Source organism: Eublepharis macularius, chromosome 3, assembly GCF_028583425.1.
Source record: "Eublepharis macularius isolate TG4126 chromosome 3, MPM_Emac_v1.0, whole genome shotgun sequence".
NCBI lineage: Eukaryota > Metazoa > Chordata > Lepidosauria > Squamata > Eublepharidae > Eublepharis > Eublepharis macularius.
The window spans coordinates 47,046,784-47,063,376 of NC_072792.1; the positions used below are offsets into that span (position 1 = coordinate 47,046,784).

A 16,593-nucleotide genomic window follows, 5' to 3' on the forward strand; every position below is an offset into this window, starting at 1 on the left:
TACGGGGTGGGAACTACATTTCCCATAAAGCCCAGTATAAGCGTGGGTGAAGGAGGAAGATACCGTGCGCATGTACCGTCTGCCTCGAAGCATTCTGAAGGGATGCAACCGAAAAGCGGCGGCTGCGGGAGGTGTTTGCTATGGGTTGGTGAGGCGACTGGCAGTCCGGCATTTAAAGGAGCCGTAGCCTTTATTGTGGGGGGGCGGGGAGTACGCCTGCTTGTCGGGCAGGAGGGAGGGTAGGGAAGGTGGTGTGCAGAGGATGGGGACGTGGCTGGCGCTTAGCGGGACGGCGTCGGTTGGTCTGTCGTTGGCCCTTCCCGTGCGGTGAGTGGGCTGTGAGGGGGAACCTGCCCTTCTGCCTTGGATTTTCCGGGGGCGGCGGGAGAATTCAGGCAGGAGATGCAGGGAAGGGCAGTAAAAATACTGGTAACAGCCGCTTTTGATTGGTAGAAAGCTGAGACGTGGGAAGGGTGTATTCCTCGGAGGGCTGAAAAAGCCCCATGGAACTCATTGCTACAGGAGGAGTGGGCTTTCTGTAGATCCTCCGCGGCCTTTACACTCTGTGGGTATCCAAAGAAGGGAGCTTTCTCAGACCCTGAAAATCTTATTGGTCTCTAAGGTGCCACTGGACTTGAATCTTGCTCATCTACTACAGACCAACACGGCTACCTACCTGAATCTAACTGTTTTTCTTAGACCTTTAAAACTAGCCTTTATAGCATTTCGTCTCCCACCCACGCCTTTCTGTTATGAACATAAAAGCGTTGATCTAATGTGTGTATATACACATACATACACACACACACACACACTAGTGTATCTGATGAAGTTGGCTATGACTCTTGAAAGCTTTTTGGGGGATAAATTTGGTTAAACTTTAAGGGGTCACCAGACTCCTGGTTTAATTAGCCTTTAAAACAGTGGGTCTCTTGTTCAATGCACACTTACGAATCTAGGATTTTAAATCTGTTAGGGGTTGCGAATTAGCCTTTAGATTAGAAGGGTATGAGCCTGTGTGTGAAAGTGTATGCAGCTTTTATTTTCTTGTCTTCTCCCTGTCCTTCACTGCCTTCTGGCTGCTGTAGAATAACTGTGTGGGATTCTCTCCCACAAGCCCCTGTTGGTGCTCCCCATGACTTTGTGTTACCTTTCAAAGCAATCAATATATTCTAGTGTATAGGCATGTTTTGTGAATACACACTTCTTCCTTTTAAGAGACAGAAAAGAAACCACAGACATCTGGTTCAGGTGTGGCCCAGTTTGTTTGCTTTAACCAACCGGCTAATAAGCAAAGCATGAATACTGTATAATGTAAATATGCTGTACAGCCTTTGCCCCTCACACTCTGGTTGTGTCTGTTACAAAGCGGAATTTAGTTCCTGGTTTCCAGTTCCTTATTAAGTATGGAACTGCACAAATAAGGAAATGTGTATCTGTATCCTATTGAAAATGTGCGGAGATCTCAAAAGACAGTCACTGTTTGGCTTGGCACCAAGATTATTAAGGGATATAGAAGGGCATGGGATATAGAAGACAGTACAGAACCAGGATTGTAATGATCCTTAACTACAAGGCTCACACAGTCTCTGGAGAAGATAACAATCAGGAAGGTGGAGAAGAAGTCAAGGAATTATCATCAGTTATCATCAAACAACAGAACAAGTGAGAGAAAGAGAATGTGGGAGAGAAAGAGGCAAGAAAGAGGGTGAAAAAGAATTATAGGTTTGATGCCTATCCGGTATGAAGGGCTGATGAATGAAGCATTCTGAATTGACTAAAGGAGATATAGCATGAGGCAGAAGAAGCAAAAGTGAGTTAGCAGTGATCTAATGAAGAACAAAATGTATGGACTAGAAAATGTGTATGTAAAGACAGCAAGTAAAGATAGAAAGTGTAGATGTTTGAGGAGATGAAAGAAAGTTTGGCATTGTTCTGCAACTTAATTGAAGAAGAGTAGAGAGGAGTCAATGGTGGCTTCATAGTCATTACTTCACTCTTAGAAGACTGAACAATTTCCAATGGTGGGAGGAGAATGGAAAGATTAGGAGCTGTTTTTCCCTGTTCACCTTGAGATGTTGACATAATTTCCAGAAAGAGGTATGTAATAGGCTAGAAGGTGAAAAGTTGGGCAGCAAATAAGATTTTATAGTTATTAGCATAAAGTAGATGGTAGAAGCTGTGATAGATCAACAGTGGGAATCTAGAGAACCAAGGACTGAACCCTGATGGATCCCTACAGTAAGGAGAATGAGAACTAGAAAATACAGTGTCTTAGAAACCTAGTAGATTCTTTGTTCACTTATCCAAAATTAGGATAATTATTGGAAAACGAAAGTACTGTAGATAATTATAACATTACATTGTGAGGACTGGTAATTTGTAGAAAACTCCGATGCAGAAAACTCAGAAAAAATAACTGAAGTTGTAATCTGTCTTCTTTTAAAATATTGCTTTTGTACATAAATTAACCTTTATAAATGAAGGCAGTTCATTTACCTCTCCTTTTCCTGAAATGTTCTCCATCTTCCTGTTAGACCAAGAACTCCTTTGGTTATCATTACGTGAGGATGTGTACGGCAAAGAGCATAAGCAATTAAAATGTGTATGTTTGTATTTAAAAACAAAAAGTAAATAATAACCTATTTTACTTTTATCATTTTAAAATGTAGAATTGAGATCATCAGTGATTCATCATCAACATAAGAAGATCAAGCTACCGTTCCACAAGTTAATTTTAACAAAGAACATTTGATATTATCCAAGAGAGAAATAATGAATAATTTTCAGTACAGCTAAGCTTTCCAGTTTGATAGATGCTAGCTAGTGCTATGGTTTGGAGAAAAATCCAACCAGGAACTAATACCACATTGCTAATGCAAAGGAGTTTAATACTGAACAATGGACAGCATGCCATATTTAACCTCTTTTGTCTTCATGCTTTCTGGGATTTGAATTCAAATCTGATTCAGTGGTTCCAAAGAATGCTATGATTGATAATTAATTTTTATTAACTGATCACACTACATGTGTATTTGAAATGCAAAAAGCGTATGACAGAGAGGTTTTGGTAACCTTTGAATGCTTTCCTGCAGTTGGTAATAAAAACTGGACAATGAGAGTAACGGGATGTGCTTTCTTATGGGTGCTGGCTTCACTGCTGTGCTGTCAATTAATAACTTCTGCAGAACATGAGGATATAGTGAAGCATGCAATAAAGCTACATCGTGGGAAGGGAGCTGCTACTACTCAGAGGAAGCAGTGGCTTGTAGAAAATTGCAGAAAGCTCTCTGGTCTCCTTCGTCAAAAGAATGTGGTTCTCAACAAACTTAAAAGTGCAATAAGAGCCGTGGAAAAGGACTCTGGGCTGTCACTTGAAGAGAGGACTTTTCAGGTCCACACATTTGAAATTTTCCAAAAGGAACTGAATGAAAGTGAAAATTCAGTCTTTCAAGCAATCCATGGACTCCAAAGAGCTCTTCAAGGTGATTATAAAGATGTTGTGAACATGAAAGAAAGTAGTCGGCAGCGACTAGAAGCCTTGAGAGAAGCTGCAATAAAGGTCAGTAACCTCAATTTTTATTTATTTATTTTATTTATTTATTCAATTTATATACCGCCCATCCCAGGGGCTCTGGGCGGTGAACAGTTAAAATTGATAAAAACAAAAACTAAAATCAATATACAAATAATAAAACAAATTAACAAGGTGCAGTGGTGGGGAGAACCTTCCCCACCCCAAAGGTGGGAGGCCGACATGGCACCGCCCCCTTCAATCACCAAACGCCTGGCGGAACAGCTCTGTCTTACAGGCCCGGCGGAACGATAATATGTCCCGCTGGGCCCGGGTTTCCATTGACAGAGCGTTCCACCAGGCTGGAGCCAGGACTGAAAAAGCCCTGGCCCTGGTTGAAGCGAGGCGGGCTTCCTTAGGGCCGGGGACCACAAGTAAATATTTATTCGCTGATCGGAGCGATCTCCGGGGAACGTACAGGGAGAGGCGGTCCCGAAGATATGCCGGTCCCAACCCACTCAGGGCTTTAAAGGTAAGAACCAGCACTTTGAACCTGATTCGGAATTCAACTGGAAGCCAGTGCAGCTGACGCAGGACAGGTGTGATGTGTGACTGGTAAGGTATACCAGTCAGGACCCGTGCCGCCGCATTCTGGACCAGTTGTAGTAACATTTGTGTAGAATGTTAAATTTCCAGATGTAAGGGGAGGACAAATACTTTTTATGTAATATGTGCCATAGAAGGCTAGTGACCTGGACAGCTGTGTGTAGTTGGCAAGAATGCCACTTGTCTGGCTGTCTCACAGTTAGGACCTCTGTACAAAAAATCCAAGGTGTGTTTACTCAAATCATGGGGTTGCTGCTATCTGCCATTGTATCTTGCAATTTAAAATAATGCAGTGTTAGTTTATAAAAGCACTTTCTTGGGCATTTTGTTATAATCTAGCTGTGTTTTATTTTTATTTTTATTTAAGAGTCTTATCTGTTCATCTGTATGAAGCATTAGATTTGAAAATGCCATATGGAGCTAAATAAAGATGAATTCCTTTGCTACGAGATACAAAGCATGTACACTCAGCTTCAAAGTTTCTTTACAAATCTGAATTTTTTATTCAGAGTTCTTATTGCTCTGTTAGCCCTAATACAAAATGACTGTGGCTAGAAACACAGTAAAACTGGATCTGACACTTACAGCTCTCGAATAGAGCATTAAATTCTGTTTCAGAATTGTAATTGCAGGCAAATAAGATTCTTGAAACTAATGAATCTACTTAATATCTCAGTTTTTGCCTTACAACCTCAAAATCAAAATTATAAGCATCTTAGCTTCTTGAAGAGAAATATTTTTTAAAAATTACAGATTTTACTGTGTCTTTTTGTGTGTCTGTCTGTACTTCTGTGTTTCTTAGGGTAGATTCTCCTATGTACAATAGTAATAAGCAGCCCTACTAATTGTAAGGAAGAATTGTAAGGCCTTACTAATTGTAAGACCTTCCTCTGTTAAATAAGAGCGGCTTCTTCTCCATTGTGTTCAGTTACTGCCCATTCCATTACTGAAGAAGAAGGGTCATGGACCAAGTCTGCATGTTAGCATAATTTATCTGGGCTTTGCATGAATCCTGGTTGGTAGTGGTTAGGAATCAATGTTACTATGGGTGCAGTACTGACTTGTGCAGGGCAAGGTAGGCAGATAAGGGGGAGTGACACCTGTGACATTCTGCTGCTATTTTCTCCTTTTTCAACTCTGTTCCAGCAGTCTGGATGTCAGAAGTGGAAAGTGGAGAATCCCGAGCAGTGGAGAGAAAGACAGTGTCAAATGGAAAGAGACACTAACATCCTTGGCATTCACAGAGATGTTACACAGTGCATCCCGAGAGGTCATCTTATTCTCTGTCAGCCGTAAAGGTCACTGACAGGGTTGCCTCTCAGGCTTGGGAAATTCCTGGATATTTGGGGAGGCAGTGCCTGGAGAGGATGGAATTTGGGAAGGGGAAGAAACTCACCTGGAACAGGATACCATAGCATTCACCTTCCAAAGCAGCCATTTCCTCCAGGGGGACTGAACAGTGTAGCCTAGAGATCAGTTGTGATTGTAGGTCAGCCCTACCTGCAGGTTGGTAAACCTACTGACAGTACAGTCCTATGCAGAGTTACTCCAGTCTAAATTCATTGAAATAATGGGATTGCACGGTGAGTGTCCTTGGCATAAATCACTGTCTCACAGCATAGTTTACCTCATAGGATAGTAAAATTGAATAAATATGCAAGTCACACTGAGCTACTGAGGAAAGATAAAATACCAATATATAGCTGATACATAGCAACAACTGTTGGAGGCATAAATGTCTCCCTGTTCTCTTTCCCTTTTATGGGTTACCCCTTCTCATTTTAAAATTACCTTTTACAAATTTAAAACTTACTTTAATTCATTTAAGATGTTACAGCTTGAACAGCACAGTCTTGAGGTCTGCCATACCGCCAGATGAGATCATGGGAAACCAGACCAGAGGTTATGTGGTGCAGAGGAGGGGGCTCGGCTTTTGCAGGGGCCCGAGCAGATTGGTCCCTGCAGTAGCTGGCATCCTATGCTCCGCCAGGCCGCTTGGGTAAGACCTGGCGTGGTGGGAGGGTGGGAATTGACTTTTCTTGCATAATGGGTGCCTATGGGCTATGCTATCATTTTTCGTGGTGTAACTTTCCACTGCAGCTGGGGGCATTCCCATGCCCAGAATGGCTTAGGGAGCCAACTGTGCCCCCTCAGCCTCCCCCCTCCGGCCTGCTGGCACAGGGACTTAGGCCCCAGTTATGCCCACACCCTGGTGAAGAACCCAGGCAGAGTGGTGCTGGGTGTAGGGAGAGTTACACCAGTGTAAGTCTGGGATACTCTGCGTAACTCCTAGTTGGCTTCCAGGGTGCTTCCCCCTCCCCCCCAAACTTGTATTGTAAAAGAGTTAAAAAGGGGACAACAAAAAGTTTTGCAAATAACATTTTTTACGCATCTTGTTTCAAAAGTATAAGATTCTCAGTTTTGTCAAAAAGGTTCAATGAAGTGAAATAACTGACCTTATACAAGTGAGCTTTGGAAAAATCTTGGAATCTTAAAAAATTCTAATAGGAAGAAACGGAATATGTTGAACTTCTAGCAGCAGAAAAGCATCAAGCTGAAGCCCTGAAAAACATGCAGCATCAAAATAAGAGTCTGTCCATTCTTGATGAGATTCTCGAAGATGTTAGAAAAGCAGCTGATAGGCTGGAAGAGGAGATAGAAGAGCATGCCTTTGATGACAACAAGTCAGTAAGTCTATTGACAGATGGATTTTATAGCTACGGCGAGCTGTTAGAAAATAGTATCGATTTGTCAATGTTTTTAAAGTAATTTTACCATCTGGGAAGTTGTAAGTAAAAAACAGCTAAGTGGAATATTTGCAGAAAAAATAGGATGGGGAGGATTAATGTTTCTGCTACTTGCAAGGAAATACATCTTGCTTTTTAAAAAATGATAGAGTGGGGAAGGAATCCAGGAATGCAGTGGAAGGTCTTCTTTCAGTAGAAAGAGGCAAGTAACACAGAGAAGGAAGTATGTATTATCCTACTATGTAAAAGGCAAGCCGTGTTGGCGATGATTCACTTTTTATCCTCACGCAGGCACACTCAGGCCTTGAGGCTGCTTCTAAGTGCCCGCTTGCCGCTGGGAGGGGGAGTGCCAAATCAGTGGCCTATGCACTCCTCCCCATACTTCCCCTCAGCATCCTCCCGCTCTGATATAGGTGCTGCTGCAAAACGTCCCGTTGCCGCCAGGAGTGCTCAGGCCTTTGATTCAATGTGCCCCCTTGTGGTGGCAAGCAGGCACTTTGTGGTGGCCCCCAAACCAGAGTGGGAGGGCTCTGAGGAGAAGAAGAGCAGAATACAAATTAATCTTTGGGCAGGCGCATTGCTGGGAGGGGGCCCGCCAGATCAAAGGCCTAAGCACTCCTCCCTGTGCCTCACCTGAGGCCCGCTGAGGAGAAGGTGGAAGCCTCAGCAGTGCTCAGTGCTTGCCTGGGAGGGGTCCCTGCAGGATATTATGGAGCTTATTCTCCGCTCCCTAAAGAAGATTGATTGCAATCCTGAAGGTAGTTTCCTTGGAGTAAGCTCTACTGATTGTTATGTTTCATGAAAAATAAAAAAATGACCAACAACAGTTTTATAGAGCCCATTGTATTTTTTCACACAATGGGCTTTATTGCTAGTTCTACATACCTAGAAATTAAAGCAGCAAAGCTGTATTTTTTGAGCTCAGGATAATAGAAAGGCAATATAGATAAGCAAAAGGGAAGTCATTGGCGGGAATATATTTCACAGCAACGCAACTGAATTTATTAAAATGGAATTGTTAAACTATAGTGGGTCAGAGACTAAGTGTTGTAGAGTTTGGTATTAGTACATTTTAAGTTCCAGAGTCATGTCCAGTGTAGATGGTAAGTACTTCTGAAATCTTTTTCTTTAGAGTGCTGGAACAAAAATATAAGCATAATGAGGATTTTTTTGCTTCATTGATAGGTGAGAGGAGTTAATTTTGAAGCTGTTTTAAGAGTGGAAGAGGATGAAGCCGACACAAAAAGAAATGTTTCAAAAAGAGAAGTAGAAGATGATTTGGGTCTAAGTATGCTTATTGACTCCCAAAACAATCAGTACATACTTACTAAACCCAGAGACTCGACCATTCCACGTGCTGATCACCATTTTATAAAGGTAAATTTTTATCAAAATGACAGTACCTATTATGAGCAACTTAAAAGGCTTGCATTAAGATTGTAGCTCTGCCTATTTGCTGATTTTTCATGAATCTACAAATGACAGATTGTCTTGGCTTTTTAAACTTTTAAAACCTCTTCACAAAAGGCAAAATACTTTTGTGTATAGAGCCTCTAACAGGAAGAACTATTGCTTCAGACATCTGTTAATAGTTATCAGCATGGTTACTTTCCAGAAGACACCTGGCTGCTTGGAACTGCATTTGATGTCATTGACTGGGGTCTGAGGCACAGCCCCCGGCCTTGCCGGGAGGAAGCAATGGGAGGCAGCCGGGAGACAGCTGTTCTGCTGCCCCAGCTGGCATCCAGGGCCAGAACCTGCCTACACCAGGGGAAAGGGGCAAAGGTCCAAAGCCTCAGAGGGCTAGAAGGGGCAGGGAGAGACCAGCTAGTCCCACCCTCCAGGGGGAGGATAGGGGGCTAAGCAGAGCAGAGGGAGAGGGCAAAGGCAGGGGGAATAGGGTCCCAGCAGCGGCCCAAACAGAGCCCTTACCAGCCAAGGAGGAGAAGCTGCCACAACAGCTCAGAGCCACGCCCCAACCTACACCTCAGCTAGCAGACAGTAACCTGGCTCAGGAGAGGCCAAGAGCAAAGCCCCTCCAGGTGGAGCTGCTGGAGGCACTCTGCTGGAAAAGCTGGGCAGCCAGCCAAGGGGCCACAGCTGGGCCTGCCTTCAGCAACCAGCTCAGCCAGAGAGGCCTGGCAGCCAGCCAACTAGACACAGCTGTTGCTGGTCTCATTGGCAGCCAAATCAGCTACCCCAGCTGCAATGGCTTGAGGCAGCCCAGAACAATGCTGGGAAGCCAAGGAGGGGTGTGGCCTGGCAGGTGGAGCCTGCAAGGAGGGTGGGGCGGGGAGAGAAAGCCCTATAAAGGATGGCTCGGAAGAGCGCTGGGGTGGTGGGTTTGAGTAGGAGTAATGGAGTGGAGCAGAGTGAAGGCAAGGAGGAGAGTGGATGGAGAAGGAGATGGCAGAGATCAAAGGGGGTGAGTGGCACAGGTTGAGCAGACCACCGAGTGGATTGAGAGGGAGTCTGGGTGATGTATACTGCCCCTTCTTCCACAGAGCAGGGTCCTGCAGCATCCCTGGCGCCCCTTTGACGTCAGGAGCAGACCGCCCGGCGCCCCACCCAGCAGCAGCCTCTGCAAGCCCTGACAGTCATGACTCTTGGAAATTTCATAGTGTCCTTCCCAATGAGTGCTGAAAAATATTATTGATTCTTAGTTAAACATCCTTGGTATATTTTGGTTCTTTACATATCTATAGTAAAAAATGTAATATGTCGATTGACTCTCTTGCACTACTTAAATACAGCTCTACCAGCTAGAAGTGCTCCACCATTAAATATATCAACGTTTTGACAGTCCCATTAGTTCTCCTATATAGAACTATATGTTTCATAATAAAAATGGTACTGTATATAACATCTGCATGAAAAAAATTGTGGCTTCAAAGTATAGTTCCAAGTCCAAGTGTTTTATGGGGTTTGATATGAACAAATTATCAGGCTTCCCTGCTATTTTCAGTTTTGGAGTCGGGGTGGAGATCTATAAGGTTAAATGGAGAGGTAAGGCACAGGGAAGCTTCAGTGTGTGTGCCGTTTCTGGGCGAGGTTATGTTTGTACAACAGCTATAGTAGCTATGGTTACAGAGCACTATTGGGACAGCTCTCCCTAGTACTTCACGTTTAAAAATGACTGAAATTTATGGTATCGCTTTTCAGCCACAACATACACCACTGTGTTCACTGATAAAAATATTATCAAACTAAACCCAAGTAGGAACATGGTCCACATCTTGAGTGCTCTTGCACCATAATGTATTTTTTCTTCTGAGTGAAATACAACAGGTTATGACACCTGTTCAACAAATCCACAATGTGCACATTTCTCAGGACTGAGTAGGCCTAGAAGTGGCTGATAGCAGATGGTGTGATTCCATTCTCTATCTAGTATGAATGTCTCCTTCCCTTATGTTTTAACACTATTTGTGTGTATTCATCTGTTGAATGGAAAAGTGTTTTTATTTTATTTATTAGGATATTGTGACCATAGGAATGTTGTCTTTGCCTTGTGGCTGGTTATGCACAACAATAGGATTGCCTACTATGTTTGGGTACATCATTTGTGGAGTACTTTTGGGACCATCAGGATTAAACAGCATTAAGGTAAGGGAGTATATTTCTTGGAGGATTCACTATATATAGTATGTTGAACAAATGAGATCAGAATGTGTATGAAGAATAAGCTATCGAAGGAAAATCATTGTACAGCAGATTTTATTCTTTTGTTTGGGCAGGTCTCTTCCAATACAATGTGATAGATGTTTTGCCTAAAAATAAATTATGCAGTATTTCAATGGGAAATAATTTTCATTGTGTTGAGTTTTTTTCTATAGCAGGGATTAGTGGTGGAGAGTGCCCTCAAGTTATAGCTGAATTATGGCGACCTCTAGTGGGGTTTTCATGGCAAGAGACTAACAGAGGTGATTTGCCATTGGCCTGCCTCTAGGGCTGTGCACTTTGGGATTCGGAATGCTTCGGTATTCCCCGAAGCAAAGCTTTCTGAAGCATTTGGAAATGCATAGAAAGTTTCGGGGCTTGTTTAAAGGGCCCCACCGCTGCTTGCAAGCAGTGGTGGGGCCCTTTAAACATTAACCCTCCGCCACCTACCTTGCGGTGGCTCCAGGCTGGCTTCTCTGCTGCTGCCGCCTGAGCCTGCGGGGTGGTGGGGAAGGCCGGAGCCGCCGCCTCCGGCCCTTCCTGCTCCTCAAATGGCCACGGTGTGCCAGCGCAGCAGTGGCCATTTGAGGGGCCGGAGGAGGCGGAGAAAGCCCTTCCTGCCTCTCAAATGGCTGCCGCGGCACCGGCACACACCGGCATTTGAGGGGCAGGAAGGCGGCTCCGGCCGTCCCCACCACTCCGCAGGCTCGTGCAGCGGCACAACGGCAGAGGAGCTGGCTGGCTCCAGGCCACGCAGCCTTGTGCTGCCGCCGCCACCACCCAGCTGATAACCCAGGTAAGTGGGTAGGGGTTGGAGGGATCTCCCCAGGGTTGGGTGGGGGTGGGGGGTCTCTCCAGGAGGTGGGGGGTGGAGGGGCTGCCCCAGGGACAGTGGGTGGGGGGTGGGGAGTTTCCCCCTCTCTTCAGTATGCCCCGAATCTTCACGGAGCATACCGAAGCGATTCCCAAGCTGCTTCGGATTTCGGGGTATTCCGAATCGGATTCCTGCTTCGGGTAAACCCGAAGTGGGAATACCGAATCTACCCATCCTTGCACAGCTCTACCTGTCTCTGCAACCCTGGTCCTTGGAGATCTCCCATCCAATTACTAACCCAGGCTAACTCTGCTTAGCTTCTGAGATCTGATGAGATCAGGCTTACCTGGGCTATGTATGTCAAGGTATAGCAGTGATTGTGGCAGGTTTTCCCCAAATATAAAATAAAAAGCATATCTTTGTAGTTTCAAAATTATTAGTGAAAATGTATTTTTAATATCTTACAGGAAAGTTAAAAAATAATTTTTAAACAGTTTTGCTGCAGTTCAGAGACTACTAACAAACAGGGAGCCCTACATTAATTAGGTATTCCTCTTTGCTTTATTGAGGATTAATAATTTAAATGACTGCTTGAACCCCTGTTCATACAGAGTTTTGGAGGTGCAATAGAGCCTCCTCTTGTGTGGTACACTCCTGGATCATGGCTTGTTTGTTAGTCTTTGTAACAACCTTTCTGGTAACCTCTTGCTGCTTAGCTAAATTTCCTTATATGTGCTTTGCCATATTTTTTTTTCTCCAGCATATACGTTACATGGGTTGGTTTCTTTCCCAACTTCTACCTCATGTCCATCAGGTTTGGTTTAATTTTCTTTCTGAAGTTATACTACTGTTAATGGTTTGGGACCTTATCCTGATTAGATTCCTTTCAGTCCTATTTCTGGTACAGGAGCACAAGCAAAAGTGGTGACTTGGTCCATTCATTGTATTTTCCAAGGATGTATAAAGTGTACACAATGTTGGGCTTCTGGGTCTTATTTTTGTAGAAAATAATACCATACAGCGAACATTCTATGAGACAATAAAAGAAGACTACAGTTTAATGGATAAACCTGTGTTTTTCAGTCAATTGTACAGGTAGAGACATTGGGAGAATTTGGTGTATTCTTCACCCTGTTTCTGGTTGGCCTGGAGTTTTCACCTGAAAGATTAAGAAAGGTATCGCTTCATAATGCATATGTCCTCTAATGTTACCTAAAATCCTGTAGAATAAAACTGTGTAATTTTTTTCAGAATGTATCTAATTATTTTTGTATTGCTTAACTAGAACTATGAAAGAAAAACGTTTTTGTGTGTCTTCTACTCTTCTTTCCACTCCTTGCTTTTTGGAAGATAAATTAAGAATTCTAGAATTCATAGATACTAAGGATTAGTACTTCTTGAAATAGTAAACCTATTTTTTCAATCTATACCAACTGTATTACTTCAGTTGTAGGCAACAGCTGTGTTAATAGGATGTACAAAAAAATTCTCTACACAAAACAAATAACCTAGCATGTCAAGAGAAGACTTTCCCTGACATCTACAGTGCTACTATAAGCAGGTCTATTCAGTATTCTACTTAGTTTTGTTGCTAGGTCTTACTTCTGGAGAATATACATATATACATATACATACATATATACATATATACATATATACATACATACATATATATATATACACACACACACACACACACATATATATACACACACACACATATATATACATACATACATACACACACACACACATATATATATATATATATATATATACATATATATATATAGTGTGTGTGTGTGTGTGTGTGTGTGTGTATGTATGTGTATATATATATAGAGAGAGAGAGAGAGAGGAGCAGCTTAGATATTATTTATATGTTGATGGGAATCAGACCCAAGGGTCCTGTAGACAAGTAAATTAGCTTTAATTGTATCCTTTGCTTTTACAGAAATGTCACTAGGTTAAATTCTACATTTTATGCTTCCTATTGTGAAGTGCACTTAGTACACTTAAAGGATAGAGAAACAATGGTGGTGTGATCATTCCAGGGCACTGAGACCCAACTGTGCATCCAAGCATTGATGTTTGGATGTAGATATGTCTTTTTCTTCTATGATGATTATATGTTGGAGGTTAAAGTTGAAAGTCAAGTTCATCACAAAATAGTGTAGGATTATTTGTTGTTCAACATTCTTCCGGTAGATTTTCTGGTACTTTTTTCTGTCCTTATTAAATAACATTGAGGGCTGGATTTGCATTAGGCAGTTGTAAGTTTTTAAGCTGCTAGTAATGATGATGACGAAACATATCACAGATTTTTCCCCTCCCTATTTTGATATTTGTTGTGTTTAGTATGTCTGAAGTCTAGAAGCGCTAACATAGAACATTTAATTTATCTGAAGAGCTCTTGGTTTTGATGTGTTCTGAATACCATAATTGCTTTAAACTTCAGTGCTTAACTGAAAATCATCATCATCATGTTGATTGTATAATGTTGACAAAATAATGTTGACTGTATTGTGCCAAAGTATCAAGGCTAAGCGAATATTTATTCTCAAAGGTGTGGAAGGTATCATTGCAAGGACCCTGTTATATGACGCTGATGATGATTGCATTTGGCTTACTGTGGGGACACTTACTACAGATTAGAGCAACTCAGAGCGTTTTCATTGCTACTTGTTTATCATTATCAAGCACACCGTTAGTATCCAGATTTCTAGCAGGAAGTTCTCGAGGAGATAAGGAAGGTAAGTTCAGCTTTGCTTCTGCATTAGAATATGCCTGGTTATATTGATTGCAAAAGATAGGGATAAGAGCAAAAAGAAGTAGCCTAAAAAAAAAACATGTATGTGGTTGTAGAAAGGTACTCTTACCAAACAGTTAACTTTTGGTTAATTTTGAGCATAGATGGTTTGGGCTTGAGAGCACTTCAGCCCTGAATGTTACATAATTTTTTTCGTCTCAGCTGGGCCAATGTCTCACATTTCAGGTGTAAGCTGCAGATAAGACTTTTGACCATGGCTGTGGGGTGTCCATGGGGTTCTCTATCCACATATGCAATACCACTTTCAGGTGTTACTTTGTCTCTGAGCTGATGAAGTATGTAATGATGTTTTCGACTCAGCAACTTGAAAACCAAAACAAATGTAGTATCTCCTATGAGCTTCTTTTTGAGGAAATTCCTTGTTCCTTGACCCTGGATGATCAGTTAACATCATTTGAGTTAACAAGACATTTGAGTTAACAAGATTGCAAACTGAGTATGATATGCAAGCTGAGTATGATAAAATACTTAAAGGGGGAGGGGAGTATAGTAGGAGCATCATGATGTATGCAGGTATTTTTCCTGATTAGCCCCTATTAAATGGGGGATTACTGGATGCTTTGTGGCTATAGGCAAGCTGAGTCTACACGCCTTTGTTTCCCACCCCCCCACTACCAGAAATGGTTGGGTATATTGTTAAGAAGAGGGAAGAATATGAGTAAGAAAACATGCAGAAAAGCAAGAGAAACTTTTTTTTTATACCTCCACGGTACTGGTAACAGAACAACAGAGGTAAGAGTGTGCAAAGGAAAGTAATGCATCTTTTGCTTGATCCTGTTCCTTCCAGTCTTTCTGAACTGGAGGTTGTTTAGAAAGAGATGGTTGGTAGTGAGGAGGAAGTAACTAGAAAGGACTCTCAAGTATGTGTGTAAATTTGGTCTGGGTCCCATTAGTTTTTCATGTAATTCAAATACAAAGTAACTTGGTTGGGCCCAGTTCAGGTCCTAGAGTAGGGATGCAAGCACTGTTTTTCCCATCTTTGTACATCTTAAATCATATGCTTCATTGATGTATTGAAGTGATTTGAGTCTTTGGCTGACTCGGACTACAACATCTTACAACTCAAGTTGTGTTCTGAGAGCTAAACTGCATGCTGCGATTAGGATTATAAATTGTTCCTATCTTCACACTGGCAAGAGTTTCATTAATAGGAAGAGCTTCTCAAATGAGAACTTAGGAAGTAATGAGAACTTAGGAAAATCCTTCCAGATTCTAGAAACCGAGCCACTTTAGTGTAGTTGTGGTTAGAATGTTGGAAAAGGATCTGGAAGAACCAGGTTTGAATACCTGCTTTGCTACGAAAGCTTGCTGGGTGACCTTGGGTGAGTCACACACTCAGTGTAACCTACATCACAGGGTTGTTGTGAGGTTAAATGTTGGAGAGGAAAATTACGTAAGCCACCTTGAGAATGGATTAAGGGAAAAGGTGGGGTATAAACAAGGTTAAATAAATAAAACATCCCAGCCACTTGTCCAGGAACTTAACAGGTTTTAGTATCTCTATACTAATTGGTATACAGTTACTTGGATTAAACTAAGTGTATTTTTAACACTTTCAGAGTATCTGTTTGGCAAAATAGAAGCCGGAGTGCATACACTCCAGTCGAAACTGAGTTGTTCAGCATAAGTTCAAAGAAGCTTCCTTCAAGCAGTGAGCACTGTTACCAATTTTGTTGTTGAGTTTGCCCTGATGTACTAATTTCGTTTTTGGTTCTCTCGTAAAACAGGTGATATTGATTATAGCAGTGTTCTACTTGCAATGTTGGTAATGCAGGATGTACAGCTTGGCTTGTTTATAGCTATCATGCCAACACTTATTCAAGCTGGAGTTGGCACACATTCTAGGTAACAAAGTTCATCTGTGTGTTTTTATTTCATATTTTGTCCTGTCCTTCCTTCAAGGTTCTTAGAGCAGTATACATAGTGAATTAATTTTACTTTACTTAAGTGCTTTACAGCTTTTGAGATGTGCTTTTAAGCATTTTAACAAAAACTGTATGGTTTTGCTAGCTGTTTTTTGGTGATGGCAATCCTGAGATATGCTTGAGCTAAAGCCACTGAATGTATTGGGAGTTTGGCAGTGCAATCCTAACTAGAGTTATATGCATCTATGACTAGAAATTTAAATGGATTTAGAAGGGTGTGACTCTGTTTAGGGCTGCACTGTTAGTTTACTCTTTACCCTAACCCTTCCCCCCGCTAACGCTATATCCCCTTCAGTCTCTCCTGAATAGAGGTTGACCAAGAAACTGGTGCATATGTGCATATATAAGTAATCTCACTGGATTATGCTTGGTGTTGTTTTGTTAAATATAGTCAAATAGAATATTGCCAATGAAATGTTAATTCATTAGAACAACAGTTTAAATTTTTTAAAAGTAATTGCTACAAATGTTTCTCAGTATCCCCTACTATAAACTAG

At 42.0% G+C, this 16,593-nt stretch overlaps 1 protein-coding gene across 4 annotated transcripts in view; it reads left to right on the forward strand.

Moving 5' to 3' along the window:
• The window catches only part of TMCO3 (transmembrane and coiled-coil domains 3), a 28,659-nt gene that overhangs the window by 292 nt on the left and 11,774 nt on the right, over positions 1–16,593 (forward strand). The window contains exons 1-8 of one of the 4 annotated variants that reach the window (XM_054975010.1): positions 77–148; positions 2,673–3,562; positions 6,629–6,808; positions 8,053–8,244; positions 10,345–10,473; positions 12,425–12,517; positions 13,908–14,094; positions 15,899–16,016. In XM_054975010.1, coding sequence (XP_054830985.1) covers positions 3,041–3,562; positions 6,629–6,808; positions 8,053–8,244; positions 10,345–10,473; positions 12,425–12,517; positions 13,908–14,094; positions 15,899–16,016 — 1,421 coding nt within the window. In that variant the 5' untranslated portion in view covers positions 77–148; positions 2,673–3,040. Of the gene's footprint in view, positions 1–76; positions 149–242; positions 328–1,646; positions 1,666–2,672; positions 3,563–6,628; positions 6,809–8,052; positions 8,245–10,344; positions 10,474–12,424; positions 12,518–13,907; positions 14,095–15,898; positions 16,017–16,593 lie in introns of those variants that run through there. The other 3 variants (XM_054975012.1, XM_054975014.1, XM_054975013.1) reach the window with 3 other exon arrangements.